Source organism: Numida meleagris, chromosome 5, assembly GCF_002078875.1.
Source record: "Numida meleagris isolate 19003 breed g44 Domestic line chromosome 5, NumMel1.0, whole genome shotgun sequence".
NCBI classification, from domain to species: domain Eukaryota; kingdom Metazoa; phylum Chordata; class Aves; order Galliformes; family Numididae; genus Numida; species Numida meleagris.
Genome location: NC_034413.1, coordinates 37,045,898 through 37,072,840, shown reverse-complemented (window position 1 = coordinate 37,072,840; position 26,943 = coordinate 37,045,898). Strand labels below are relative to the sequence as shown.

General features: G+C 44.8%; 3 protein-coding genes across 16 annotated transcripts in view; 2 read left to right on the top strand and 1 right to left on the bottom strand.

Moving 5' to 3' along the window:
* Window positions 1-20,323, top strand: part of SPAG16 (sperm associated antigen 16) — a 387,166-nt gene extending 366,843 nt beyond the window's left edge. The window contains exons 18-19 of one of the 5 annotated variants that reach the window (XR_002439114.1): window positions 9,566-9,655; window positions 19,987-20,114. Coding sequence is in view for 3 of the 5 variants with exons in the window: in XM_021397841.1 (XP_021253516.1) it covers window positions 19,987-20,165 (179 nt within the window). In the remaining 2 variants the exon portion in view is untranslated. Of the gene's footprint in view, window positions 1-9,565; window positions 9,656-12,436; window positions 14,428-19,986 lie in introns of those variants that run through there. The other 4 variants (XR_002439113.1, XM_021397841.1, XM_021397857.1 and 1 more) reach the window with 4 other exon arrangements.
* LOC110399335 (heat shock transcription factor, X-linked-like) lies at window positions 5,034-7,510 on the bottom strand. Its single transcript, XM_021397859.1, has 2 exons — window positions 6,731-7,510; window positions 5,034-5,980 (listed from the first exon to the last, which is right to left on the bottom strand). Exons 1-2 carry the CDS (start codon window positions 7,295-7,297, stop codon window positions 5,288-5,290), a joined length of 1,260 nt encoding a protein of 419 aa, XP_021253534.1. The 5' UTR covers window positions 7,298-7,510; the 3' UTR covers window positions 5,034-5,287.
* VWC2L (von Willebrand factor C domain containing protein 2 like) overlaps window positions 20,410-26,943 on the top strand; it is a 38,534-nt gene continuing 32,000 nt past the window's right edge. For 5 of the 10 annotated variants that reach the window (XR_002439116.1, XR_002439115.1, XM_021397868.1 and 2 more), the window contains exon 1: window positions 20,470-23,753. Coding sequence is in view for 8 of the 10 variants with exons in the window: in XM_021397868.1 (XP_021253543.1) it covers window positions 23,343-23,753 (411 nt within the window). In the remaining 2 variants the exon portion in view is untranslated. Of the gene's footprint in view, window positions 23,754-26,943 lie in introns of all 10 variants that reach the window. The other 5 variants (XM_021397863.1, XM_021397864.1, XM_021397862.1 and 2 more) reach the window with 5 other exon arrangements.

Genomic DNA, 26,943 nt, shown 5'->3' with positions numbered 1-26,943 from the left:
TCTCAGGGCCATCTCCTTACCCTTTTTCCCTTTTCCCTTTTCACGGGGCGTGGACCCGTGGATCCCCCGTCCCCTTCGTCACGGAACCGGGCCAAACGCCCGTAAACCGTTGACACAGGGAGAAGAACATCTATAATGATTCTTGCTTCTTATTTTTAGTTGAAACTACTGGCTTTGTTTCATTCTGTTTCCTTTTGCCTCAATTTATTTTTATAGCACGTTTATTTTTCCTGTTGACATAACGTTTTCTTGATTCATGTTCCTTAATTGTTTATCATTTTCCTCTCATTTGTATCCATCTCCGTTCTTTTCTCTTTCCTTATAATTTTGCCCTAGTTAAATTTGGTAACTTTTTCCCATCCTTTCCAAGATACCAGCTGCTGTCTTTGCTGCATTCCAATAATAGAACCGCGCTTCCTCTGACACTAAGGAGATAACCCTTTTGTGCGTGTCCCTTCCTCACTAAGCGATACAGACAACTCTCAAGCGATGACAAAAGCCAGCTAAGCGGTGATGAAATACAAACATTTTCTGGCATGCTGCGAAAGCCTGCCTGGAGCAGAGGCCGGGCCGTTGTGATTGATTTGCTGGTGGGATCCGCAGGGAGGGATGGAGCTGTCCAAGTGGTAAGAGTCTTTACGAGCAGCGCAGATGACAGACTTAAGACAAGCCCTAAGGAGTATGTCTTTGAAATTTAATAACATAAGAAGAAAAATATTCCACACTTCACTAGCAAATCTAATGCTACACAGTAAAAGCATTAAGAGGCTTTTTTTCTCCTTTTTTTTTTTCTTCTTTTTTTAGAGAAAGACAAAGAGACATTTTAGGAAAGTTGATTAAGAATGTGGTTTCCACACTGCTTCATTTTAGAAAATCATGCTGATGGCTGATGTACGTTTTCGTGTACTTTATGACTTCTGAAGTGTATTAATTTTCCTTGCTGGCAAAATGTCGTTCAAGAAGATTTGGGGAGGTGGGAGGGGGCCTGACATCCTTATTATGCTGTCACATAAAGACTACTTCTTCAGACTCTTCAAGGTCTGTGTCTCTGGAAGAGTGACAGACTAATAGGCTCTATTCTTAAATTCAAAGTATCGTTGATAGCGCACAAAGCAATTTATCTTTAAAATAAAAAAGTGAAAAAAAATTCTGCTGATACATAGTTGCAGAAAGTCACTGGGAGATAGCTGAATAAAATTGAATTTCTCCTATCTTGCAAAAATATAAACACAGAGTATTGACATGCTTGGCTCTGAGTGCCTGTATCTTCACAGCGTAGGACCAGATGTAATTACCTACATACTGTGAATTTCATTCCCATCACAAAATCTTGAGACAGGAATATTGTATGCTCCCAAGCCTGCAAGCAACTGCGGCATTTCCAATGGGAATAATGACTTCTGATGACACGATCCACTGTGGCATGAAATAAGTTCACATCGTTACACCTATCTGGGAGAAGCACAACCAGGATTTAATAACATAGAGATAAATCAAACACAAAACATGTATTTATTCTCCATCAGGCCCTTAAGATCAGAAATCAGGAGCTTGGCAGTAGTGGGAACAGACAGAGATGACTCCTGGGACTCGATGTTGCTGGTATTTTGCCTCTGATGCCATGATTTAAAACCCAGCTGTAGATTTCCAACTGTGAGAATGCAATAAATGACGCTAGACATGCATTTTAGAGAATTATAGATAAACTGCATAAGCGTATGAGAAGCAAAAGCTCTGATAGTACAGGGAATTTGCCTAAACAATTCAGATAGTCGCTGAATTACCTGCTCCTGCTAAACGAATAACTCTTACTTAAAACTGTTCCAGTTGGCCCCAGCCTGTGCAAACTAGGCAATATAAATGCAGCTGGTAGAGTTTGTTCACATACAAATGAGACGAGTAAAAATTAGTCTCCGTTCTTTCAGCAAATCAGGTGCATTCACAACATTGTCTTTGTTTTGCTTTGTTGTGAAATTGCAGAATAGATGGGAGGGAAATGTAAACGCTGAATTTTGAAGCGGTGGCAAGAACATATGGGCAGACAGCTTCATGCTTCATCTTGGGATATCACAGCACTTACTTGGCAAGCCGTTTTTCCTAACTCCTTCCTGCTGCTGCTGAGCTACTTTTCTAACGGCTGGTATCAATCAGGAAATTCCATTTACATTGCACTCTGGAAATCAGTGGGAACCAGCCATCATCGCTGGAGGAGCACCACCCCACGGCACTGTCCCCCAGGGCAGATCTTGGCTGACTGTCATCTAGGATCCTTCTTTCTTTCCCTATAACACAGCTCTGTAGTTCATCTTTGTTCCCTCAACCAAATCCTTATGCCTCCAGACAGAACTTTCCTCTTCTCTGGAAGCAATTGGAGCAGTTTATGCCTCTTAATTGATGTTACACACTTAAAAATAATTTACCAGTCCAGATAGTATGGGAACTGCTGAGTCACACCCTAAACCACTGATTGAGCATCTGGGGAAAGGATCCGGTCAGCCCTGAAAGCACAGGTGAAGGCAGTTCACCAGTGTGACTGGAAGGGGTGGAGTTTCCCCTGTGAACCTAGATCCTTGGAGATGGGTGAGCAATCTTCTTCCCTTCCTTTACAACACCTTTCTATTGTGCCAGTCCCTCTGTCATTACACCTCTTCTTGTAACACCTTTCCATTGTGTTGATCTTTCTGATTGTTACACTGATAAAACCAGGTTAATCTGAAATTGTGTCAGGCTTCTACACTTCCCTTTACTATAAAGTCACAGTGAGCTGTGGTGTAAGAGGCGATCGTTAGTATGCATCAAGAAATCTCTTTTCAGACTTCAGTTCTTTGGATTGTTCTTGTATTTAAAACCTAGGCCAAGCTTTAAAATAATGACTGCAGGTTTTCTGTCTGGACTTTGAAGAAGTGACATGGAACACTTTTTCAGGTGCCTGATTTTGGGGAAGGAAGAATACCAGTAAGCCAGGGGGACCACATTCTGTTTTCAGATTGGCAAAGCTGGAGGAGGTAGACTGAGAAAGAGTTGGTGAGTTGCAGCTGGTGTGGATTTATAGCTCGTTCTGAGAGGCAGGGAGTGGATTATGCTCCTCCATTTGCCAGCTTTTCATCTCTGCTGTGTGTAACGGTACTCTTTTTCATTTCATAATTAATCCAAATAGAGTACAAGTAACTAATGAAAATAAGATTGAAATACAGTTGTGCAGAAGACAAATGGGTCTACAAATGGCATGTACAGGCAATGGATGATGCTAACCATTTGTAATATGCCTGTGCCTTTCAGAGGAATTAAAGTCTTACCCCATGAATCCCACTGAGGCAGTCTGCGTGATGAGAGCTGATCCATGTAGCATACAGAGAATTTCAAAAGGAGGTTTACTGGCTTGATTTAATGTTCTCAGAAAGAGATTCAGGTCCTAATCATGAGTTTACCATTGATTTCTTTTGTTCGTTCAGATCCAATTCTAAACACTTTGCACTGACTTAAGTATTTGCATCGTGAGTTTTCAGGTGCTACGGAAAAATGCAGTTTTAATTTTTGAGCAGAATCTCTCTTTAGCATTCAGAACAATCCGTGGGTTCCTTTCTTTTCTTTTTTTCCTGATTTAATTTTGAGTTAAAAAGCTTCTGATTAAGGCTTTGAAATAATAATTCCAGATTTCCTGAAAAGTGTCAGCATCCAGGCTGGGAGAAAGCTGCAGAAACTTTGGTGGTGTTGTGCGCAGTACGGCTTGATCACAGCTGCTCTTTCTACTTCCCACAGTTCTGCCTCTAAATGAAACTAAAAAGCAACTGGAAAGCCTTTCTGAGTGCTGCTGTGCATAACCAGGTCCCTAGCACAATGCCTATAAATGAGGGGAAGAACATCTGCAAAATAGGGAGTGCTGTGGTTAGTGCGCAACAACTCTGAGAATTTCATTAGGAAATTAAACCCTATTGCATTAAATGATTAAGTGGATTAACTGATGTCCTCCCCAGTTATTCAGTCACCTCCGTGTGAATGTATAGCAGTAAAGTCCTGGATTGGTTCTGTCTCCGTGTTGTGCAGCTGGTTCTTAGTTAATGCACTTTTGCCCTAATTGCTTTTTAATAGAGTAGATCAGGAGATGAATGTAAACTGTATTTATAATAACAAAAGAATCCCATGAATTCAGTGTTAATCCATAGATTGTGAGAGTTAAATGATTTTCTCATACTACTTACTACAATAACTTGATGTCTTTAGGACCTTAGATTTCATCAGTAATTCACCCATGAATTATTACAGTGCAAAAACAAACTTCTCAGCATAAAACTTTCTAGGTGAATGAGGTGCTGAGAGCTAGGCAAGGCTATTCATGGGCGATGTCATGGAGGAAGTGTGGCTGGAAGGAGGTGGAGCTGAAGCTCGGGCTCTTGTTCTGTTTGTAGGCTATGAAGAGTAAAGGAGTCTGGCAAAGGCTCACTCCTCAGCTTGAAGCAGAGCCTGCTTGGATAGAGTTTTCATGGTGAGTTTTCTCAAGGAATATTCATCTGAGCTCTGCTTTAAATTCTTCCCTTGATTTTGCAAGCAGAAATGAGAATAAAGAAACAAACTTTAAAATTGAGCATATTAGGCCAGATTTCACTGCTAGCAAAACTGGCATCTGCTAATGCATTTGTATCTGAAGTTAAAATCTTGGCCCTTAGCCTATGAGCAGCAGTTTATGACCGTTCTGGATACAGTTCAGAGCTATGCTAAGTGGTTCCATTTGAAAGTCATTTTTCAATTACAGAAAAACAATTTTGGGAAAAGGTTCTGTTTAAAAGCTCTTGTTGAAATTCCATTTATGCATGCTGGTGTAACTACTTTAGTTAGGTTGCTAAAGCTCTTGTGGGGGAAAAAAAATACTTCACTAACAAGCCTATTAGAACTGCACAAGGAAAAGCAGAGATGAATCTGAATAAATCTTTGGATATATATGTATATATGGGAGTTGGAGTTTGTATGTGGAAGTGGTGGCTGTTTCTTTCTTTGCGGTTGCTGCAATTAAAACCTCAATCCTGAACATCTCAGAATGTAGAACCAGACTTGAAAGCTGTTAAAATGCTTGAACCTAGACTAAAAGGACAAGACAACTCCAAAAGCTGCTTATTGAAACGTTTTACTTCTGGAAGAATTAAATGAATAAACAGATGAATACATAAACAAAGGGGCGGGAGAACTGAGGTTACTTAATGAAACGTGCTATTTCTGGAACTATGCACCTATGAGCTACAAGGTAGGAAGGTGTAAGTGGGCACTGCTGCGGCACTGCCTGCAGTGGGTCACACTACGGAGCAGTCCCATGGCCTGTGTCTGCATGGGGCTGGCTGCAGGTGCACGTTGGGCAGTGCGGTGGTGTGCGGGGCTGCCAGTCTGATGGCATCATCATGGCTGCTGCCCTCATGGCCATTGCGAAGCGGAAGCTAAGGAAAGGCAGGGCAGCCCAGGGAGCCTGCTGCTGTGGTGTTTCTGGGGGCTGGGGGGGCTCCTCCTGAGGGGGGCCAGGTGTCAAAGTGGGGAGCACAAAGGGCAGAGTGCCATGAGGTGAAGGAGCACAAGTGGCTGCCAGCAGCTGGCTGCTGCTCGGTGGCAGCATGGAGCGGGGTAGAGCTTGGCACTGTTGTGGCACTGGTGCTGCAGCAGGGCCTGGCAAGCTGTGAGCAGTGCCTGCTGGGGCCGCAGGAGTGTCTGTCTTGGGGAGCTTGGCTGGCGGGGGCCCCATGGGTGGCACTGCCTGTGTGCCTTGCAGCTCTGCTGCCTGCAGGCTCCTCTCTGGTGCAGCAGCCACTCCTTGCTTGGGCTGGGCACCTGAGCTGCTCCTCTGGGGGCTCTCATTCCGAGCCTCCTGCAGGGCAGGGCCAGGGGTAGCCATGGCTCTTCTCTTCTGGGCGGCTCTTCTCTTCTGGGCTGCTCTTCTCTTGCAGTGCTCCAGCAGCTGTGGGTAATCTCTCCTGAAGAATGGGCAAGAGTAGAAGAGTAACTGCAAAAGGTAAAGGAAAAAAGTTAGGTGCTGTCACTGTGGGGCTGAAGGACAGCAAGATATGGAAACTAGGGCTTCTAATGGCTAAGAGCAAATGTGGGTATGAACAAGGCTTATCGGTGTCTTAATTTCAGCTGAGATGGAATTGTATTCTTCAGAGTATCTGGTATGATGCTATGGTTTGCTTCTTGGAGTAAAACAGCGTTGGTTACACACCAGTGTCTACAGTTGCTGCTAAGCAGTGCTGTACAGAGCCAAGGCCATTCTCAGTGAATGACCCAAGGAGCTGAGAGGGAACAGGATAAGGACAGGTGATTTACACTGGCCAAAGGGATATCCCATGCCATATGACATCATACAGAAAGCATCTTGAGGGTGGGGATGGGAGTTCATCTGGCTCTCTTATGCTGCCCAGGAGCTAGATGCACTTGAGTTGAGGGATGGTGAGCAATTGCTTGTACATCGTTTTTGGTATACTTTCATATACCTATATGCTGGCTTAACTTTTATTCTTTGTTGGTAAATAGTTTTATCTTAACCCGGGAGTTCTCCTTTTTTTTTTCCCTGATTCTCTCCCCCATCCCTGTGGGAAGGGAGCAAGTGAGTGAATGACTGTGTGGTGCTGAGCCACCTGCTGGGTATAACCATACCAGTCGGTCACTTGAATCCTACAGCTCAGGCTGACTGAAACCAGATATTGTGTGTTTATTGTGAGAGCTGGTTTGTGTGGGGAACAGTTGATATACTTACCTTCCCATGGGTAGCAGTCGGTTCTTCCTCAGCCAGAAACTCAGGAAGGGATGGAGATCTTTCCAGGTCCCGGGGCACTTTGGTGAAGCCATAGTAGTTGAGCTGGCGAACAAAGCTTTTCATGCTTGTACACCCAAATGCTCTCACAGGCGCTTCCTCGGCCAGAACTTCCACCATAAACACTTCTTCCTCAATCACGAGGCAGTTTCCTCCATGACCCCACCAAATGCTCTTCACTTGGTCACTTTCGGCTAGTACCCAGAGTTTCTGTGGGAAGCTGAGGGGTGAGAAGACACTGGCTAGGCCAGTGCTTTCCTCAGAGGAATTCACAGGTAAACCTTTCGTTTCCTCTTCATCCAGAACCATTTCTGTGTCCATTACTTCCACAATTGGTGTTCCAGCAGCATGGACAGCTGGTGCTTGGTCGTGTCCTGCTGGGTCAGTGGAAGCGGAGCATGAGGCCTCGGCCAGCTCCTCCAGATCAGAAGCAGAAGCTGTTTCTGCTGTAGACAGCTCCACTTCAATGTGTCCGGTCTCACATTGACCAAAAGTTGCACGTGCAGCCATTCGTGCAGCGAGCCAATGTTCGCCCTGCCTGCTGGCACAGGTAATCCACTGGCACTGACTGGGGATTCCAGTGGGAGATGCTCAGGCATCACCATGATGCCCTTGTGTGGGCACTGTGATGTCAGTGTGTGTTGCCCAAGGCTGGGCTGACTGGAGCTGCCTGAGCCGAAGTCACTGAGCAGTACTTGTTGCTGGTCCTGCCCAGAGCCACAGCTGTGTAAGCTTGAGTCGAGGGGTGAATGAACTGTGTTAGGAGGAGACAAGCCCTCACCAAGGCCTTGCTTCCCCTTCCCTGTGTGCCCCGCTGAGTAGCTCCCTGCTGGCCTCCTTGGTGTCCCTCTGCTTCTGCAGATGGGCTGGAAATCACTTTCTCAGGCACTGGTACCCAAATAAAATAGCGATCTCTTCCCGGTTTGTGTCCACCTATATGGACACAGATGCTCTGTGATTTCCATAGCAGAGCTTGTGCAAGGGAATAGATGTGTGCCCAGACAATGCTCTGCAATGTCAGCAGCGGTGTAGAGGCTGCTCTGTAGGTCCAGCATGGAGAAAGACACTAAATACACTGAGCTGATGTCGGAAACAGGAGGTGTGCAACCCCTCTTTGGTTCCTTTGCTTTTGTTTGGTATTTTAGAGAAAGTGAGCCAACCAAATCAGGGATGTTCTCGAACCCTTTAAAATCACACCCCTCTGTACAGGATCATGCGCCTCCTCGGTAAAGGCAAGATGTGATCTAGAGGCAGTGTCTGAATGCAGGGCTAGAGTGCATGTGATGTTTGAGGACAACACCAACCTGGAGGAACTGTTGAGCCCCTCAGTGGCAGAGTGGCCTTCCAGAGGTCTTTGAGCAACTTGGTTTAGTGGGAGCTGTCCCAGCCTCCTGTAGCGGGGTTGGAACTGGATGGTCTTATAGGTGCCTTCCAACTAAAACCATTATGTGATTCTTTGATTTAGTCCTGGCCAATGGAAGGGCTGTGCAGTCAGCAGCCTCGTGAAGTTTACCAAGAGCATGTGCTGAATTGTGCACATGGGACTGGTGGCTAGAGAGCATCCCCAGGATGAGGATCTGGGGGCTCTGGTGATGGCACATGTTTCAGAGTCAGCTGTTTGCCCTGGAGCCGAAAGGGCTAACCCTACCCTGGGGTGCATCCCTCCCAGCTCAGTCTGTTCTTGCATTCTATGAGTTTCTTTTTGGAACTGTTACTTGTCAGGGACTGAGACTTGAGCATTTGGATTGCAGGGGCTGAACCAAACTCATTCAGACCAGTACTGGCTTCTTCTCAGGCAATGGGTGAATATTCCATAAAGAATTAAAAATATTTGGGCTTTGAATAAAAGCAGTAATGTGCCGATCCATGACAACAAATGAAACACAATTCCTTTATTTCGAGCATTTAATGGATAAGACATGCCGTAAAACTGTCAAAAGTGTGAACCCTGCTTAAAACCTTGGCAGGGAGCTGCATCTGAAGCACTATAAATCTGCAAAATCTGAAGTGTATCATACAATGTGCATTTTTGGTTTTTTACTAGTACATGACTGTGGTATTACAGGATATTTTGCATATACCTGATACTGTAGGAACTGTAGTAGCTTCAGATCCCTTTTCAGTGCTCCACAGCATGTCCCATTGCCTCACCATAGATTGTTACTGGATGCTATCCAGTGCTTCAGTATTAGTGTCATAAATGCCTCCATGACATACAATGTTTGTTACACTCGACAGCAACATTCATTACTTCAAGCAGCAGCAGCCAGGCTGTGTTTCCTTCCAGTATTTAGCCGTCACTGGACAAGAGGTGAGTACTTTGGCAGCAGGAGGGAGTGGAGCAGCCCAGGGTAGTGACACTGTGTTATCTCTGATGGCTCAGTTGATGCCTTGTGCTCACACGTAGCCAGGAGATCTGTTGACTCACAGCAGTAAACGCCTTTGTTATTATTTATGATTTTTTAAATAATGCCTCGAGGCTCTGCTGGGCAGGCTGTAAGAGTCCTGCCCCAGCCAGCCTGAGGAGATAAGCTGCACAAAGCAGGGCTATCGCTTTCCATCGCAGTCAGGGAGCAGTGCATGGAGAAATGAACTGCAAGGAACAAGGCTCTTGCAGGAGCTATCTCCAAGCTTGTGCTCTGCTTTGGTGCCATGTCTCACTGCTGCATTTGCTGGGGGATTTATGCCTATGAAAGTTACTAGGTTCCTGCAGCAAATGTTCCTTGGCAATCCAAGTGCTAAAGGCTTAGATTGTTTTTCATTCTTCTCCGTGAATAGGAACTCTCAGGGCACCAATACTGACCCAGAGAAGCTAGACAAGTATCCAGCAGTGGTTTCTACCAGCTTACTGACTCAGACCACCTGAAGGTACATGCTTTGCATAGCACGATCCTGCTTCTTGCAGACCTGTTGATTGTATGTTACCTGTGGGCCCCTAATCTCTTTTATCAGCTTTTTAATTTCTTTTGTATGTAAAGTGGGATGCATTCAAAAAGGCCTAACCCAGCATAGTTATGGATCTGGACACTAGTTCATTCAGCTGCACTGGGGGACCAGAGCAAGGAAGGGGGAATGCAGAATTTCCACCTGTGCAGTGAATGCTGTCAGTGCCTCAGGCCATTGCCTGGTTTTAGCTCCTGTTCTACTCTCTTGGTTTCATCTTGATATTGGATCAAAGAAATTGCACACTACAGAAAACAGTACTGCCCATCGCGCTCATCTGCTGTAGCAGGGGACCTATGGACAAACAGTCCAGATGCGGAGAGGCCTATTTTAAGCAGCTGAGTTTCACCTACACCTGTCACTGAATGAGGCTTGCAACTACTGCAGCTCCCCTCTCAAAAAGAGTCACAAAAAGAAAGTTTCGGGAAGAAAACTAGATCAGCTTTGTGGAATGTAAAGAATTCGTCTGACTGATATAACTCTGCCCTAGGATTCTGCCAACAGCATTTTCTAGCACGGGACTCCAAGGGCACAAAAGCCAGGACTTCGTAGCAGTATAAGGCTAATGATTCAAGTGCGTGTGCTTGCAGTCATGGGAGCAACACTGGAGGAGGAAGCACCCGCCTTTCTCTTTTGGCTTTCTGACAGCCTGATATTAAAGACCTGCAAGTGTCAAAAGACGAAGGAAATCAGCTGGCCTCTCTGACAGATTTCACAGCGTAGTGTCTGTGCTGTCAAGGCAGTGAATATGACAAACTTGAGAAATGACAGTAATAGGAATGTTTAGGAAAGGGAACAAGCCTAATAGAGATGCTGCTGTTGACAATAACATGCTTATGTTAGAAGTCAATTCTTTGAGCTTTTGTAGTCGGTGAAGAATTTATTGAGCCTCTTTTTCTACGTCTGGTTTTTCTTTTTGTTTTTGTACCCTTACTGTGTGTCTGTCTTTACGATCATGGTAAAACACTGCTTAGTTGTAATGTGGAAAAAAGAAGCTAGTCACTCTATAATGCTCTGTTTCACTTGAATTATCATGGTAGTGCAGGCAGCATCTGAGGGCTCTGTTGTACTAGATACTGAGCAAATACCAGGACAGAGTATTAAAAATCACATTATTTTAATTCAGAAAAGCTTAGAGAGAGATGAAAATAAACCAACTTTTGAATTGGGAGAGCTGAAGTTTGAGAAGCTTAAGGGTGGTGTTGAACCCACCTATCTGGCTACCTAAAATCAAAGTAAGTTGTTCAGGTTGGCCATGGGGCTAGCTCTGGAGCCTACAGAGCGCATAATGTTCCTCTTGTCTCTTCCCAGTCACTGAGAGCTGAGCGTGGATGAGCCATGAGGGAAACCTCAGGCTAAGTGAGAGGCTACTGGGGAGGGGAAGTGTCCTGTTGGACAAAACATCATCCTCCAAGCTTGAAATAGCAGTGATAACGAGCTTTAAGGACAAAACTGAAGTGTTTCCTGATCTTATTTTCTTATTTTTTAATTTTTATTTTCTTATTTTGAAGAAGAAGTGTTAATTACAGTCCTTTTCAATAAGGTTGGACATATAGTGGAAGTGAGTCCATTGTCTTGGAGCTATTAGGGTTGCAAAGCACTGGATATGCACAGGACCTGCTTTGTTACCAAATGCTTCTTAGACTATGGATTGTTTCCACAGCATGAAAGTTGCATGGATTCATTAAGAATTGAGTTTAATAGTGGTCATTGCCTATATAAGTGTGACTTTCATCAGTATTTACATGCCTCGGGGTGCCTACAAATGCCTAGTCAGAATCAGCAGCTCTAGCATACACAAGTCTGCCATCAAAGCAATTAGGGAATTTCTTTCTATTTCTTTCTAAAATTTTCTTGAGCTGCCCATTTGCAGGTTTCAAGCAGGATTTAAATCTCCCCCTGCCTTAGCTGTCTGCAGATGAGATGTATCGAGTCACTCCATGGCAGTGCACAGTCATTTATGATAGATGTCTAAAATCAGTGGGTGAGTTTCTTTGAAAATTAAAATTTTTCTCACTGGACACTGCTCACCTGGAGCCCATGTGAACCAGCTGCTCTCCATTTCTGCTGTGGGATGGCAAGGGTAAATGAGATGAATCCCACCCTGTGTCAAAAAGCTATTATTGCATGTGATCATTCCTTTTGAGTTAATGGAAAGAATGCTCCACATGCTATTCAAGGGAAAAATAAATCATTGCTCACATCCAGGTCTCCTCTTCTGTAACACAAGCTTGTCCATCTCATTTGGGAAAGAAAGAAGGACCAAAGAGGCTTTAACTGAATGGCTGCAGGCACCAGAAAATAGAGAGTGGGAAAAGGAGAAAGAATAGAAAATTAATAAGAGGTTACCTTCTATTCTCTGAATGCCTTTAAAGCGGTATTTCCATTAGTCAGAGCTCGCTTCCTGCATGCTTGGAATTCTTGACTTTATACGTCTCAGCTCCACTGAATACTTAAAAATGAGACATACATTGATGCCCAAAATGCATACATTGCAGTCAAGTAGGAAGTTCGGAGAAAAGCATGTTTTCACACTAAAATCTATACTCAGGGATCTCACTTGTAGCAGAAACTAGAATAAATTTCAATTTGTGGTGACAGCAGTTTTGCTGTAACTTAATTTTTCTGTGTTAACCCATCAGTAAGTTTTATATTTTAAATGAAAAATTTCATTTAAAATAAGAGCAATGGTATTTTTCTTCCCAGACTCTTGAAACACCAAGAAACCAGCGAATGTATTATGAAGATAACATTACATGCAGTACAGTCATGGATGTGCTGCTTCTGATATAGAAGTTCAAGAGTAGAGGAAAAACTTCTTCAGAATAAGAGCACAAGATAAGGACCAGCGTTACTGAAGTCACCTTCTCTGAAGTTGCTCCACAAACAAGAATTAAGGTCACGGCAGTGCCAGCTCCGTGCTGTGCCAGCATTGATGGACACGGTCCCCTTCCATGGGCACGCAGAAACCAAACTCTGCATTCTGAAATCTGATGTTTCCCAATAGCTCAGTGGGACTGAGGTCCCACACTTGAAAGCAGCCTAAGGATTGTTGCTAGAATGCCATCTTGCCTTGCTCCTTATCTTGCTTTTTTTCCTCAAGGTACATTGACTTGGAGACATGTGCCCACATACAGATAGTATAGGTTAACACTGAAATCTATTTCTATGCACAACATTATTCTCCTTTGGGAGAAATTTTCAACAAAAAAAAAAAAAATCCAGCTCCAGACAGAAGATGGAGATTCTCTTACCCTTTTATTCTTAATATATTAATTTTGGATATCTTCTGAATGTATCCAAGAGTTCCTGAATTCTTCCAAACAGGTTTTGACATCTTGAAGATGCTGCTCCTAAAGTTTCTGCTTTAAGACTATTTTGTTTTAAAACTGTTTTCAAAATTCCAACTGCCACCAGAAGGCCAAATAAAATCAAATAGAAACAAGCTCAAGTCCAGCTGAAAGGGAGCTTTACAGTAATGGTCCGGGTGTAGAAATCCTTACAAAAAGCTTAAAGTTCTTTTATATGAAGGATTTTCTTCTATCAGATAAATGCTTTCTTTGCTATAAGTGACTTTCTGGTGATTTTTTGATTGAAAAAGGATTTGTTGAGTTCTGAGATCTGTTTAAGCTCTGGAAATAATGCCCCTTCATCTCGACCACATTTTTTCTTCCAGTAAGGAGTTAAGAGAAGTCCCCTATGCCTGCTGGCCAACCATTTTTCCACACCCCTGCTCTTTCAAGGGAGATGCATGCAGCCATATCCTGCTGCACATTTACATCTCATCCAAGACCAATATCTACACACATACTTCTGTCGGCACACTGCACGGGTACAGTTTTTCTGTCTTCCAAGGAAATCACCTTTACACTGAGAAATTTGATTAAGGAACTTCTCAGCACTTTATTTTCTTTTATTGCCTTCTGTAAATACTTGGGTCTAAGAAACTTGCGTTATATGCTCCCACCCAGTCTATAAAGCTGCCTTTTTATCAGGTCTAATTATCGCCAAATAATCATGAAATTGTTCATTACAAGACCAGCTACTATAACACTCCTGCCTTGATGAATCTGTTTTCAATTCACTGATCCTACTATCATTTAAGCAGGTGATTACTGAATTTGAATGACTTCACCTGCATAAGGTGAGTCATGAGTTTAAGTACATTGAGATTGTTTTCTCTAATGTGCTTTGCCAAATCTCTGCCTATTTAAGTACTTCAGAGAAGGGAAAAAAGCCATTACACTAAAGAATGGTAAAAGGTTTTTGTTTTGATACCAATATATGGAGAATGTATGTCAGCAGATTGTTGGAGCTCTTCTCTCTTTCCCAGCTTGCCTTTTGGTCACCATTATTAGGAATATTAAAATGAATTACAGCCTGCTCAAGATTGTTCTTCTATCCTCTCCCAGGAAAGGCCCCAGTAAACACACTAGGGAAGCAAAGGGAGGAGGAGGTTGCCATCATTTCCAAGAGGGGAATACTTAGGAGGATTTATTCCCAGTTGAGGGTGGAAGACTTAGAAGAATGTTAAAAAGTGCATTCCTAAGCAAAACATAGTGTATATTTGGAAGATGAGAAATAATTGCTGTATTTGTTGAAAGCTGTTTATAGAACAAAAAAAAAAGTGAAACATCTATCGTATGGTGAAGTCAGTTGCTTGGTAAATAACATTCCGCATGGTGTGACAGTAATGAAGAATTTTATCTACAGCCGCTGCAATCATAGTTTGCAGCATCTGTTAAATGTTTTATTTACTCTTATTTAGACAAGCATGCTAACATTTGCATGAAGAATCTTACACTGTAGTTTTGGAAACCTTCCCATCTGCCTTTCTCTCCACCCTTCCAAGGGTTTCGCAAAGTGAATGCTTTATCTTTGCCCAAGTCAGACTGCACGCCAGCTCATAAGCTGCTGCAGAGCCACTCTGTGATTTCATCCTACTTCCCAGGTGAGAATCACAGCATCCCAGTCAGTGTTCTGCTGCAGCACAGGGAGGTCAGAAGGCTGCTGTGCTGTGTCCAGGCTGGGCAGCGGGTCCCATTGGCTGGGGATGCTGTAGGTGTGCTGTGTGTGCCTGATCTTGCTGGGCATGGGGAGAAGTGCATTGTCAGTCTGAGTATCTCTGCGTGGTGTAGTGCATAGACCTCACTACAGACTCAGTCATCTTCTGTGGCCAGGGTGCCCATAAAACATTTTGCTATGGCAAGGCGGCAGTATCATGGCTAATTAAGCTCATAATTGCCTGTAGCCTTGTCCTCTCTGATCTATTTGCTGCATTTGTTGTTGTGGTTGTTGTTTTGTTTTTTAAATAAAACTTAGACTGCAAACTGTTTGAGGCAGGGACTGGGGTATTGTACCTTTTACAGGCAGCATGGAGGTGCCCTGTCTCTCGGGACCCCCTGGGCTTAGTGACTGTTGTGTCAGTGCACGTGGCTGCCTCTCCACTGGTGACTAAAGGTACTTAAGCAGAGGGAGTGTGTAATCCAGGGGGACTGAATGCCTGATTTCTAATATCATCTTGAGCAAAGATTCCCTTAAAAAAAAAAAAAAAAAGAAGGAATTAGTAGCCCTTGGTGAGCGTGGTTTCAGCAAAACCCTTCTCTGTATCAACTAACAATCATGTGCCTTTTCTGGACCGGAGTTGAGAAGTTCTGAGTAACGATGCTGGTTGAACCATTAATGGAAGTCCTTAAAATATAAGTCGTTTTTTGATACTTTCCATTTAGGGACATCTTCCTTTTAAAAACAAAAGCCAAAACCAGATATTGCTCTGAGTGCATAGGAGAAATCAATGGATGGGATCAATATTCCCTCCACAGGTAATAAATGCTGAGAAGCATTTCTGTCTATCTAAATTGATCCTGGAGAATTCTTTAAATTGGTTCTGATGTGTATAAAAATCATTTCTCTATTGATCAAAGCTTTTCTTTCTTTCAATCTTTGATACGTAATTTCATCTCTGCCGTCAGTAATGGTCCCAGGCTTCTCTATGCAGTTATGTTAAACAGAATATCTTAAATCCATGTGAGATCATAATTTTAATGAAACAAGAAATAACTAGCCTTGTGTCTTTGAAGATGAATGCTTTGCTTACAGTTAGGCAGCCTAAGTATTTTTAAATTGGCAAAGTCTGAATTATCTACAATAAAGCCTAAAATAGTGGCCGTGGTTGTATTGGAAGCAGTTGCCCAGATTCAGTATCCCTTACTCTGGGTGTCGCTGCTGCTACAGGCAGGTGACTTTTCCACCTTTCTCTTTCCTTGTTCTGCTCTGTGTCTGAGAACGAGCGTCCCGCTGTTGCGTAACCCAGCCGCCCAACAGCCTTTGCAGTGGTGTTAAGGTGAAATCTTAAGGCTTTGGCCAACAGCATTTATTGACTGCGGAGCCCAGTGCCTGCAACCTGACCTTCTCTTCCTGCCTTCCCAGCCTAGTAGAGGTGTCGTTGTCTCCAGCAAAGCACTACTGAATGTTGTCTTGGCAAGGTTTCATTCAAAATTCATTTTACAAAGAAGACAGTAATTGTGGATGTGATTTCTATTAGGACCTTATGGAATATAAATTGTCAGGCTGTCTTCTGACAAGTGCAGGTCTTGTTCCCTCTACCCCAAGTAATTTTGGTTCTATCAACCCAGCAAATTAATTTTGTCTGGTTTTGTGTTCTGAAGAAACGTAGTCACAAATTCCATTGCTTCAGTGTACCGGCACTATTTTAAATTTAGCTACCAGTTCAAACTGGAAGATTGGTTTTGTATTGTATTTACATACTTGGCTTTAGCTTTGATAGTATTTACGAAGCAGCATAGGTACTAATTGATTCTCAGTTTGGTTCTCAGAACAATGTTGTGACATGTCTTTAGTACCAGGAATAAAAGGGCACGGATGACTTTTATTGCTTTCATGAGACACAAATACTTTTTCCAGCCCAAAGAGCAGAACTGCCTCAGGAATTCATCAATGCCCAGTGCAAAGGGCACTGCCAGGCTGTAGGTGGCAGCCTGGCCAGGCAGTGCGCGGGTTTGGGAATGGAGCCTGTTCTCTGGGGGATATTGGGCCTGGAGATGTGCAGCAGAAACTTGCTGAAATGCTGGAAACAAAAGGAGCCGAGAGGCACTGGTCACTTGGGAAGTTCAGTTACATCCCAAAAGATATGTGGCTGTCCTGAAATACTGCATCCTATGTGCTGGTGGCTTCATGGGCTGCATCACAGCTTCCAGGTGGGGTGGGATTCATAGAATCATAGAACGGTTTGGGTTGAAGGGATCAAAACAGACAAGTTCTGTCCACACCATGTAGGTGACAATTTGGGTCATTAAACCCTGTAGGTGGCTCAGCAACGGATTCCTCTGTGGGTCTCCAAGAGGTAACCATAGCAGTGTCCTGGACTTGACCGTAGTGCCGGTGTGCATAGAGAGAAAAGATGAACAGCCAAATACATTTTAGAGCACAAATATTTTTTCTGGGGTAAGTCACCATCCCTTTTAGTGACTGCTTGCACAGAAGTTGTTTATACCTTCCGGTGCTTTTGCTGTTTTCTCTCTACCTTTTCTAACTCACTGCATTCTTTTTGAAGCAAATGACCAGATGGTCAGAGCTTATGTTATTCTAAGGACGTAATAGGGGTACATCAGAAAAATTAGTACCTCTGTTCTAGCAATGGGCAGCAGCAAATTAGGTGTAATTAGTACAAGGGCTGCTACCGTAGGGTCTCTTTGGCATGGCGATGTGCTCTGTCATCACTCCTGCTGCCAGGTGGAGGAGGAAGAATAAGCTCGGGGCTGGAGCTTGGGTTCAGCTCCTCGTGCTGCTGGTCTGTGGGTGTACCAGCAGATCTGCAGTGGCTTTGCGTGAGTTGGACGTCTTTGCAACCTCGAGTTTGAGATCTGGGGGTGCTTTGCACCTTCTAACCAGAAAATGTTCATTTCGATGCGGTTCTGTGTTCTGCTGAGCTGAGTGGATTTGCCCAGACCTGCCCCGCCTGACAATTTACCCGAAGGTGTATGAAGGAGGAATTAACCTCCAGGCTTCTGCCTTCCTCTGAGCGTTATACCAAAGTGCCTTTGATAGTGCATGAGGAAGCGTCCTTCATCAAAACAGGGCTTTGCATGACAATTATGTAATAGATTTTGTTTGGCTTCCTAATTGGAGAACGTCTTTAAAGAGCAATAAAATACAATTTGCTCCCAAAAAGAAACATCTCCTTTTGGAAGGAAAGGGGGAGTAAATTTACATTATAATGAGCCAAGTGTTGCCGGTGAGTAGATCAGCGGTGACACAATGGGTGTCGGAACAGGATCTCAATTTAGTGCGTTCCTCTCCCTTCTCTGCATGCATTTCCATGCATCCTTCTGCTACAGAACAAGGAGTTGCTGTGCGCATAGCCAACAGCAGTAGCTAGCACCGAATGTGTGGGAGATGAGACACTGCTTCTCACCAGGGCTGCCCCGTGCCCCCAAGCCCTTTCCCTGGCATGGGGAGACGTGCAATTTGCTGTTACGCCTCATAAGCTACTGGTGAGCTGCAGTTGTCCAAGCCTTCCTTTTTTTTTTTTTTTTTGTTCTCCTCCCTGTCCTTCTCTGTTTTTAACAAGCACTTCATTATTGGTTTGAGGAGGCTGAAAGTGACATTAACCCCCCTGCCCAGCTGTTGCAGTGTCAGGGCTCCAGGCAAAATGGCATTTATTTGGCTCCTGGAGAAGTCATCCCAGGGACTGCCTGGAGAGCCTGGCTGCAAGTGAAATCCGTATGCAGTGCTTCTGTCAGCAAAGACTTCCTGGAAGAGTGTTTGTAATAAATATTCACATCTGCTGCTTTGGACACTCTAATCCATCCTACAGATCTTTGCTGTGTCAGGCTTTGTTCTAGATGAGGAAACTGGGTAGTTGTAAAGGTTTGCAAATAGGGCATATTTATCATGGTTAGCTTTACTTTCCAGTTACCTTTCCTGCACAGACATCCATGACTACACTAAGTGTAATGCGTGATTAAATATTCTCAGTGCATTTGTGAGCTGCTTTAGACCATGTGTTTCCTTTGAGAGATGGAGAAGTGGCATTGGTTTGCTTCCCAGGTTGTCAAATGAGCCAATGTGTCTTGAGAATCATTGTGAATTAGGCTGAGTGGAAGGACGATGTGTTTCCTGGATGCACAACACATCGTACGGTTTCAGCCAACACCCTGTGGCTTCCATGGGGCTCATCCTGGCAGGACACATTCTTCCCAGCTAACTTCTGAGGGTGGTATGTTCCCATTGGCTTTCTGGTGAATTCCTTATGTGACTAAAATAGCCCAAGTCTCTCCCCTTTTTCATAATCTTCCTCAATATAATGGCCTTATTGTCCAATTGACTTTGTCAGCGTCAATATTAGTTATTTGAAGGGTATATTGAACTTGGTCCTAGCACAACAAGGGTATTGACCAAGGTCATGTCTGGAAATGCAGTGATCTCTTCGGGAGGACCACATCAGCTCTGAAATGAAAGTGTCAATCCTTTTTTTTCTTTGATTTTTTTTGGTTTTTGTTTTATTCTGTTTTTTTTCCTTTATGTGGCAGTCATGATTATTACAGTTAGTTTCCAAAAGGAGGGCGCCTTTGTCTGGTGGCAGTGTAAATAAAAGATGCACGTTGCTTACCAACTGGTACTCACACTGGTATTTAAAAGTAGGAGGATGATTTAGTTTCTGCATCACTGGGAGTGATGAAACCTGGGGTCTTGTCTGGTTTGTCAGTAAGCACATGGAAACTGGAAACTCTTTAGAACCTTTTTGACTTTTTGTTTTAGGTAGCCCTAGTTTTGTCATTATTTAATTTGGTGTGCCTTTTCCATAATGCTCTGAGGGAATGGGGCATTCAGTTCAGTTGGATGCCAACCTCCCTGCAATTTGGCTGAGAACTGCCCTTTCCTTTAGGGCAGTGCTGTACAAGAAGAGCAACGTAATGGCATGATTCTGATACCTCCAGCTATCAGTGGAGCGTCTGCTTCTCTACTGCTCAGCCTGTGTGTCAGAATCTGGCCCTAAATAACTGCACCCAAGTGGAATAGCTGTGCCCTTAATGAGTAGCGTGCCCAGGTCTCCAGATTCACTTAATCACTATGAATCCAATCTCATTATCATTGATCTACTCAACTTTCCCATCGTTTATCTCAGCAAACAGGAGCATGTGAGACATTGTTCATCTTTACACTGCCCAGCTGCAAACTTCTAGTGCTGCTGCCCTTGCCAAACACACTAACTTTGCTCTGTGTTTCCATTCCAGGTCGCACTGTGGCCGTGGCGAGCAGTGATGGGGCTGTGAAGGTTGTGCAGCCGGAGCTGCGGCAGCTCCGCAGCCTGCAGGGCCACGGTGAGACTGAAGTGCAGAGCGTGGCCTTCCATCGCCCGGCGGAGCGGCTGCTCTCGGGGGCTGCCGATGGCACAGTCTGTCTGTGGAGCTAAGGAGCCTCAGCCTCGAGGCGTTCCGTAGAAAGAACAGAGTAGCAGAGAGGGCTTAGCGAAGCATTTCCTTAGTTAATGTTTGCTGGGGGCATAGTTGCTTGAGAGGAGCGTTATCCTGCGTTTTATCCCAATAAAAGCCCCAGTTTGTCTGTCTTTAAGCTGTTTTCCCCAGCATCCAGCATCCCTCATTCGTTCGCTCTAGCAGAAATAGCTTTACAATGACGCCTAATGACAGAGCAGCCGAATTGCAAGGAGATCGATTGTGAGTGTTTCGCAGCCGGAGCCACCAGTGCAAGGCTCCCCAGTTCCAGCCTGCAGGAAGACGGGAAGTTTTAATAATGCAGCAAGGTGGGATTTTGGATGCAGCAAGCACTCGGGCTGCCGCCGGGGCAGGAAGGAGGCTGAGTTGGGGAGCGTGGCACTGACGGCAGCGGGATCACTGCAGGGCTGCGTGCCGCTCCCCGCACCGCGGCCCCGCAACTGGATTCCTCTTATTTTTTTCCCTATTACCTCTTTTTATTTTTTTTATTTTCCATCCACCCTAAAAATATATATATATTTTTTGAAAAATTAATTATTATCACTAATAGGGGGCGGGGCGGCCATGCCCGTCCCCAGGGCTGGGGAGTCCCCACAGGGGATCGGGGCCCGCCGGGAACCGGGCTCCTCTGCCCTCCCTCTCCCTACCCGCCACCTCGCCAGCCCCCGTGCTCCGCTTCTCCCCCCTCCTTCCCCGGCTGTGGCAAATCCTGCACCGCAAGAGATCCGCTGGGCATAGGGAGGGGATCTCTCTGTTGTTGTTGGTTTTTTTTCCTCTCCTCTTCCCCCCACCCCCCTCCCTGCCCTCCACTTGAGACCTGAGGAAATCCAGCCCAAGTTCTCTGCGATGACTGTGCTGCTGGCATCGGGGTTTCTCCGCGGCATCCCTGCCTCCGGAGCGCCACGCCGCTGCTTGCTCTGAATCCTCGGCGCTGGGTGAAAGCTTAATTCTCATGCCGTGGTTGCTGGGCTGCCGCTTTCCTGCATTTTGTGATGGGAGGTGCAGGAGAAGGGATTGTCCATGAGTCAACGCTGAAAATGTGATTAGGAGGAACTGCTTTCACTAATTTTTGTCTAACCTTTTAGTCCATGTTGGCCTGTGACCCCTTGCAGCTTTCAGATCAAGTCTGATTAGGTAAGTGTGAATTATTCACTCGGGGCGAGGGAAGGTGGATGGAAGCGTTTTACTCAGGCACTTAGCAATGGTCCTGGTCCCTCTCCCGATGAGAAATGATGAGAAAGTTGGGCTGTAAACTAATGGCGAGCAGAGCGACACTTGTTTACTTGTTGCAGTCTGTCGGTGCAAGCTGTCTGCAGTCTGTCTGATCCCCAGGATCATCGCCTGGGAGTTGCTGTGGGACAGCTCGGATGGCCACAGGCTGTGGGAAACACTGTGCTCTTATTTATGAGCTTCAGAGAACTTTTGGTTTTTAATTTGGAGAGCTCCCTCCTCAAACTTCGGCACCTTCTCTCCATTGTTTCATGTTTCCCCAGACATGAATTACTTCATTTGCTCCTGCTGTGTTGTGTTTGTTTTGTTGTTGTTGTTTTTTCCTAAATACCCACCAATCTGCAGTATTGCAACCTACCTGTAGCATTTAGGTGGGCATCTGCTCTGGAGCTGGGTGAAGCAGCACAAACCTCCCAATTCCCAAACAGCACGTTGCGATATGTGCTGCTGGCAGGTGTAAGAGGGTGCCCGGTCCTTGCACTGGGAATGCAGCTAGCACTTCAATTAAGAAGATATCTTTTGAGTTTGATAAAGCTTGTGTAATATCCGGTGTCTCCCTCTGTTGTGGCTTTGGAAAAACTGCTTTGTCAACAGGATCCCACAGCTGCTTCTCCTGGAGTAAAGCTTGCTGCAGATGCTTTCCTTCAGCTAAGGAGTTAATTGCTCAACATCTGCAGCCCGTCCAAAATCCTAGAGCTGAAGGAATACCCCCTGGGGGTGGAGGGAGGCATGTTTAACTGTGTGTAGGCGATGCACGTTGTGCATTGTGCGTCTGCCTGCCCGCATGCTGAGGAAGGAGGATGAGAAGCAGTGACACGCACACCCAAACAAGCTGCGGTTGGTGAGTGCTTCACCTCATCAATCCGGAGCTAACATCTTATCTCCCTGAAAAGTTGGCTGCAGCACTTTGCCTGGTCCTCCGTGGAGAGGTCAGAACCCACCGCACAGCTGCTGCTTGCGGGGCCGGGTGGTGATGTGGCATGGCAGGCAGCCAATCGCGCGCCCAAGGACACACGGAGACTCACTCAGAGCTCACCCGCGGGGCCAGGTGAAGCTTCTGCCTCTCCGGAGCCAAGCACGGCAAGGTCGGGCTGCGCTGCGGTGCTCCTGAAGTTTTAGTGAGGTTCCAGCCACAATTCGGCAGCTCTGCACGTCGTACAGGCACTTAGCATCCTGCTCTTAGCATTTCTCCATGAGAAGCACCAGAATGCTGAGAAGAATCGCATCGTGTGTTTGGTCAGGATCATACAGATCTGCTGCTGGCAGCCCGGGCAGCCCTTCTTCCTAAACACTGCATGTGAAACTCTACTGCTCCACCCCTCATGCACTGAGTACAATCCCGCTCCATCTTCTATGCTGGACACAGGTCTGCCTGCAGAGTATGCTTCCCTCGTTCTTCAGCCCCTCTCTGTTTGATGAAGAGGGCTGTGTGCCACATGTAGCACGGAGGGACAGTGGCCACAGCTGGAGGTAAAGGCCGCACTTAAGCTGGGGTTCGGATCCCTCTGAGCTGTCCATCCCCATGTGTCTCCAGGCAGCTGCTCTAATTTCTGGTGCAACAGAAAACTCAGCACATGAAGGAAATAAAAATGAGGTGATTCTCTGAGCCCCCATTTGTATAGAGATGTTTTGTAGGCATACACTTACAGAAGTGTGTCTAATTTATATATTTCATGTGCTTTATTCTCATTACGAATAACTCAGGAGAGGCTTATTACTAATGAAACAGTGATAGCTAACTGCACAGTTTGAAAGCACTGATTTATTCTTTCATGCTGGTTGAAAGTACAGCCCTTATTAGTCAATGTTCCTTAATACTTTGAGTTCTCACTTTAAAATGTTTGTTTTCAGACCACGACGCTTGTCTCCTTATGGCAGCAGCTGTTTCTATCTGGCCCTGAGATCCCATGGAGAAGCTGAGGAGGGGGATGGCTCTTCACATCCATGAAGCCTGGATACTGCTGTTTGTAATCCCTGGCTTGGTCACACCAGCTGCCATCAACCACGAAGACTACCCTGCCGATGAGGGGGACCAGACCTCCAGCAATGACAATCTGATCTTTGATGACTACCGAGGGAAGGGTTGCGTGGATGATAGTGGCTTTGTGTACAAACTGGGAGAGCGCTTTTTCCCGGGGCATTCCAACTGTCCCTGTGTTTGTACTGAGGATGGACCTGTTTGCGATCAACCCGAATGCCCTAAAATCCACCCAAAGTGTACAAAAGTGGAACACAATGGATGCTGTCCAGAGTGCAAGGAAGTGAAAAACTTTTGTGAATATCATGGAAAAAATTACAAAATACTGGAGGAATTCAAGGTATGAAACAATTTTTTTTCAGGTTTTTATATTAATACGATAGAAGGCTTGTTGGGGGCTCTCAGAGGCACTTAGTATTTGCTTACTGCTGTTAATCAGAGCTGATAGCAAAGATCTTTTCGGCTGCGATGGAGGTCAGGCTAATTCAAAAGCTGCCACCTTCCCTCTCACATGCATTCAGGGCCAATGATCAGCCAGAAGTCCCCGAGCAAAATGCTGATCCTCTGAAGCTGTGATGCTGGACGACTTCCCTGGTCGCACACAGCATGAACTGGGCTACTAGTGGCATCTGTAAAAATAGTCGTAAACCAATGCTGGGTGCTCTTTAGTAACCCGTTTTCCAATTTGGATAACAGAATTTGATAACACGGTACTGTGAGTTGTTGCTCATAACTGTATGAGAATGCAAGTAGGTTGCAGGCTGTGTGGAATGTTTTCATTGCAACTGTGGTAAAGCCGTTTAGAATGGCAAAATATTAATTTATACTAAGATGATCATCTCAAGTACTGAGAAGCAGGGGGCTTAGTTATAACAGTAGAGTTCCTGTTAGAAAAGCTGTGAAGGAACCCTTTGGGAATGTGTCCTAAAAACAAGATCAGATTTCAAAAGCCATTACCCTTTACACAACCTGCACCTCTCATTCTTATAAGTTTGATTACATGTTTTCAATTCTGCTAATAAAAACAGCATGTCACAATGAAGAATGGGATCTGTAAAGGCAACAGGTATACACAAGTTTTTTCTCCCAGGTCACGTGGCTTTAAAATTCATACCTCCTTAATTAACAGCAGCCTATAACTCTTCATGGCTGTATGACCAATCTCATTACACACTTGCCTGTGTATTTTCCTCTCTGACAATGAAAATGCTTCCATATAGGTCTTAGTACTGCGCAAGTTCTCATGGCGTAGATTGCAATTCTCTTTTTCCCAGCTATTTTTTGTCATTTTCAGTGAAGGTAATATTTACCTTAAGTTCACATTCATCTTTTCCTATCCATCTGCAGCTGGAATTGTTTAGTATGGCGAAGATCATCTAGAGTCTTAAACGTAAGGCAAAACAGATACATGAGGATCATATCCTCAAGGGCTATTCTGCTCATCTTGTTCTCTGCTTTGCAAAAGAACATGAAGATGCTGATCTTGTGAGCTGCTGAAATCCCAATTTCTTCTTGCCCTACAAAGGCTGTCCCAGCTTCATGCCACAAACATCATTCTCTAGTGGTCTCACGTCCCACCATGCTGTTATTCTGGTATACAATCAGGAAAGTTACAAGGAGTTGTTTTGGAGGGATTTTAGGAAAGCAGTGGGATGATATTGAGACGGACCTTCTCACTAAAGTACTGCTTACATGTGAAAAAAGTTCAAAAGCGTCAAGTGCTTTACCTGCAAGAAGTAATCCCACCTGTAAAGGATTAAAAGGTAGAGAAGTGGAATTTATGAAGGAAGGCTGTTTGTTGTGTTCTACAACTGCAGGGTATTGTGTGGATGCAAAGTTTCAGTATCCTCAGAAAAAGGCAGAGTAGGCCGTGGCCCATTGGGACTGGGACTACTGTGGGATCCTTCAGTTTTAGCTCTGTTCATCGTCAAGCTCTTGATCTCAAGCTGTGTTTTACAGAGAGCTCAATGCTTCGTGCAATGAGGCAGAAGCTGATTTTTTGGGGAATCTATGTGTTTACCTAGAATAAGTAACTCTTGCTCCTATTAGAGATTCAGGCAATTAGGTGTTTTGGGGGGAAAAAAAAATTGGAAAAAAGAACCAAGAGCTTCCAAGATTCAGAAAATTGCTGCTCTGAGGGAAATGCTGACTTCATTGAAGCACTAGGTTGTTTTGATGTTTGCTTCAACAGAACCAAGACTTTATCGGCCAACTCTGTAGAAGAAGTGCTGAGCAGTCCATAGGTTTTATAGGCTCTGAACTCTGAGAGAGTTCTGAGAGCATCCTGGTGGCCTTATAGGGCCTGCAAACTTTCTGGAGTCCATTCCTCACACACTGAGCTCTGTCTTTGCCAAAGGGCAGCTGGCTTTCTCCAGTTGTTCCAATTCAAAACCATACTGCTTTCAATGGGAGAGGAGTCAGTGGTTTCATAGAATCACAGAATCACCAAGGTTGGAAAAGACCTCCAAGATCACCCAGTCCAACCATCCACCTATCACCAATATTTCCCACTAACCCATGTCCCTCAGTACAATATCTATAAGTTTCTTCAACACCTCCAGGGCTGGTGACTCCACTACTTCCCGGGCAGCCTGTTAGCTTTCATTTGAAAACCTTCTGCAAGTGTCTTTCAGTATGTGTGTCTACATACAAACATTCGTACTTGCTCTATTACTGTTACCAGGACTGACTCATCATGTAGAAATTTCAGCTGCTTGATCTCTGCACAAATTAGGATTATTATTTTCTTGAGGAAATTGGTTTTCTCTGGGAAATCAGAATTGGTGAGAGGTTTCCATTTGGGAGAATTTTCCCATCTTGTTTTTGGGTTTCTATTTAGGCTTAGGATGAAAAATCCGAATGCAATTTAATCTTTTTATTTTCTTACCACTGACAGGAACTGTGACTATCTCAGGGTAAAAGAGTACTTCTAAAGACCCATTTCTTAAATAATTAGTTTTTTTTTCTAGTGGGCTGATTTTGTACCTCTAATCTTTCTGACTCACAGCAATCACAAGCACAAAATATAAACATGACAACAAACCATGCAGCTGAGACAGCTGTCCAAATGTTTATGCTTGTGCCCCTAAATCATTAACACGTACCGATGAAATGCTAAACTGAAGTTCAGTTGTAAATCTAAACCCATTAGGAGTCTCTCTGTATGCTTTGTAAAACCTCATGTCCCTTGCAGATGGTTTAGTAACCCCATGTAGGATCTTCACAGCCCTGTGATGTGTCCTGGGAGATCTCTGAGGGCTTTGGGCTCCAGCTGGCTCGATGGAGCCTGCCCGTCCCCCCTGTTTGCCTGGGACTCATCCGTGCCTCCAGCCGAGGCAGCAGGCAAAGGGGAGGGCTGGTTGCTTTTATGGTGATCTCTTTCCCAAACTCATTTTCCACTTCTCTCCTTGTTGGCCTCAAATCTGCTCTCTTAGGTCTCCTCTGGTCCTTCCCAGAGCAGTCACGGGGCAATAGTAGTCTAGGGGTCAGTGTGAAGGATGCTGCAAGTCTCAGGCGCTGTGTCTGTTTTC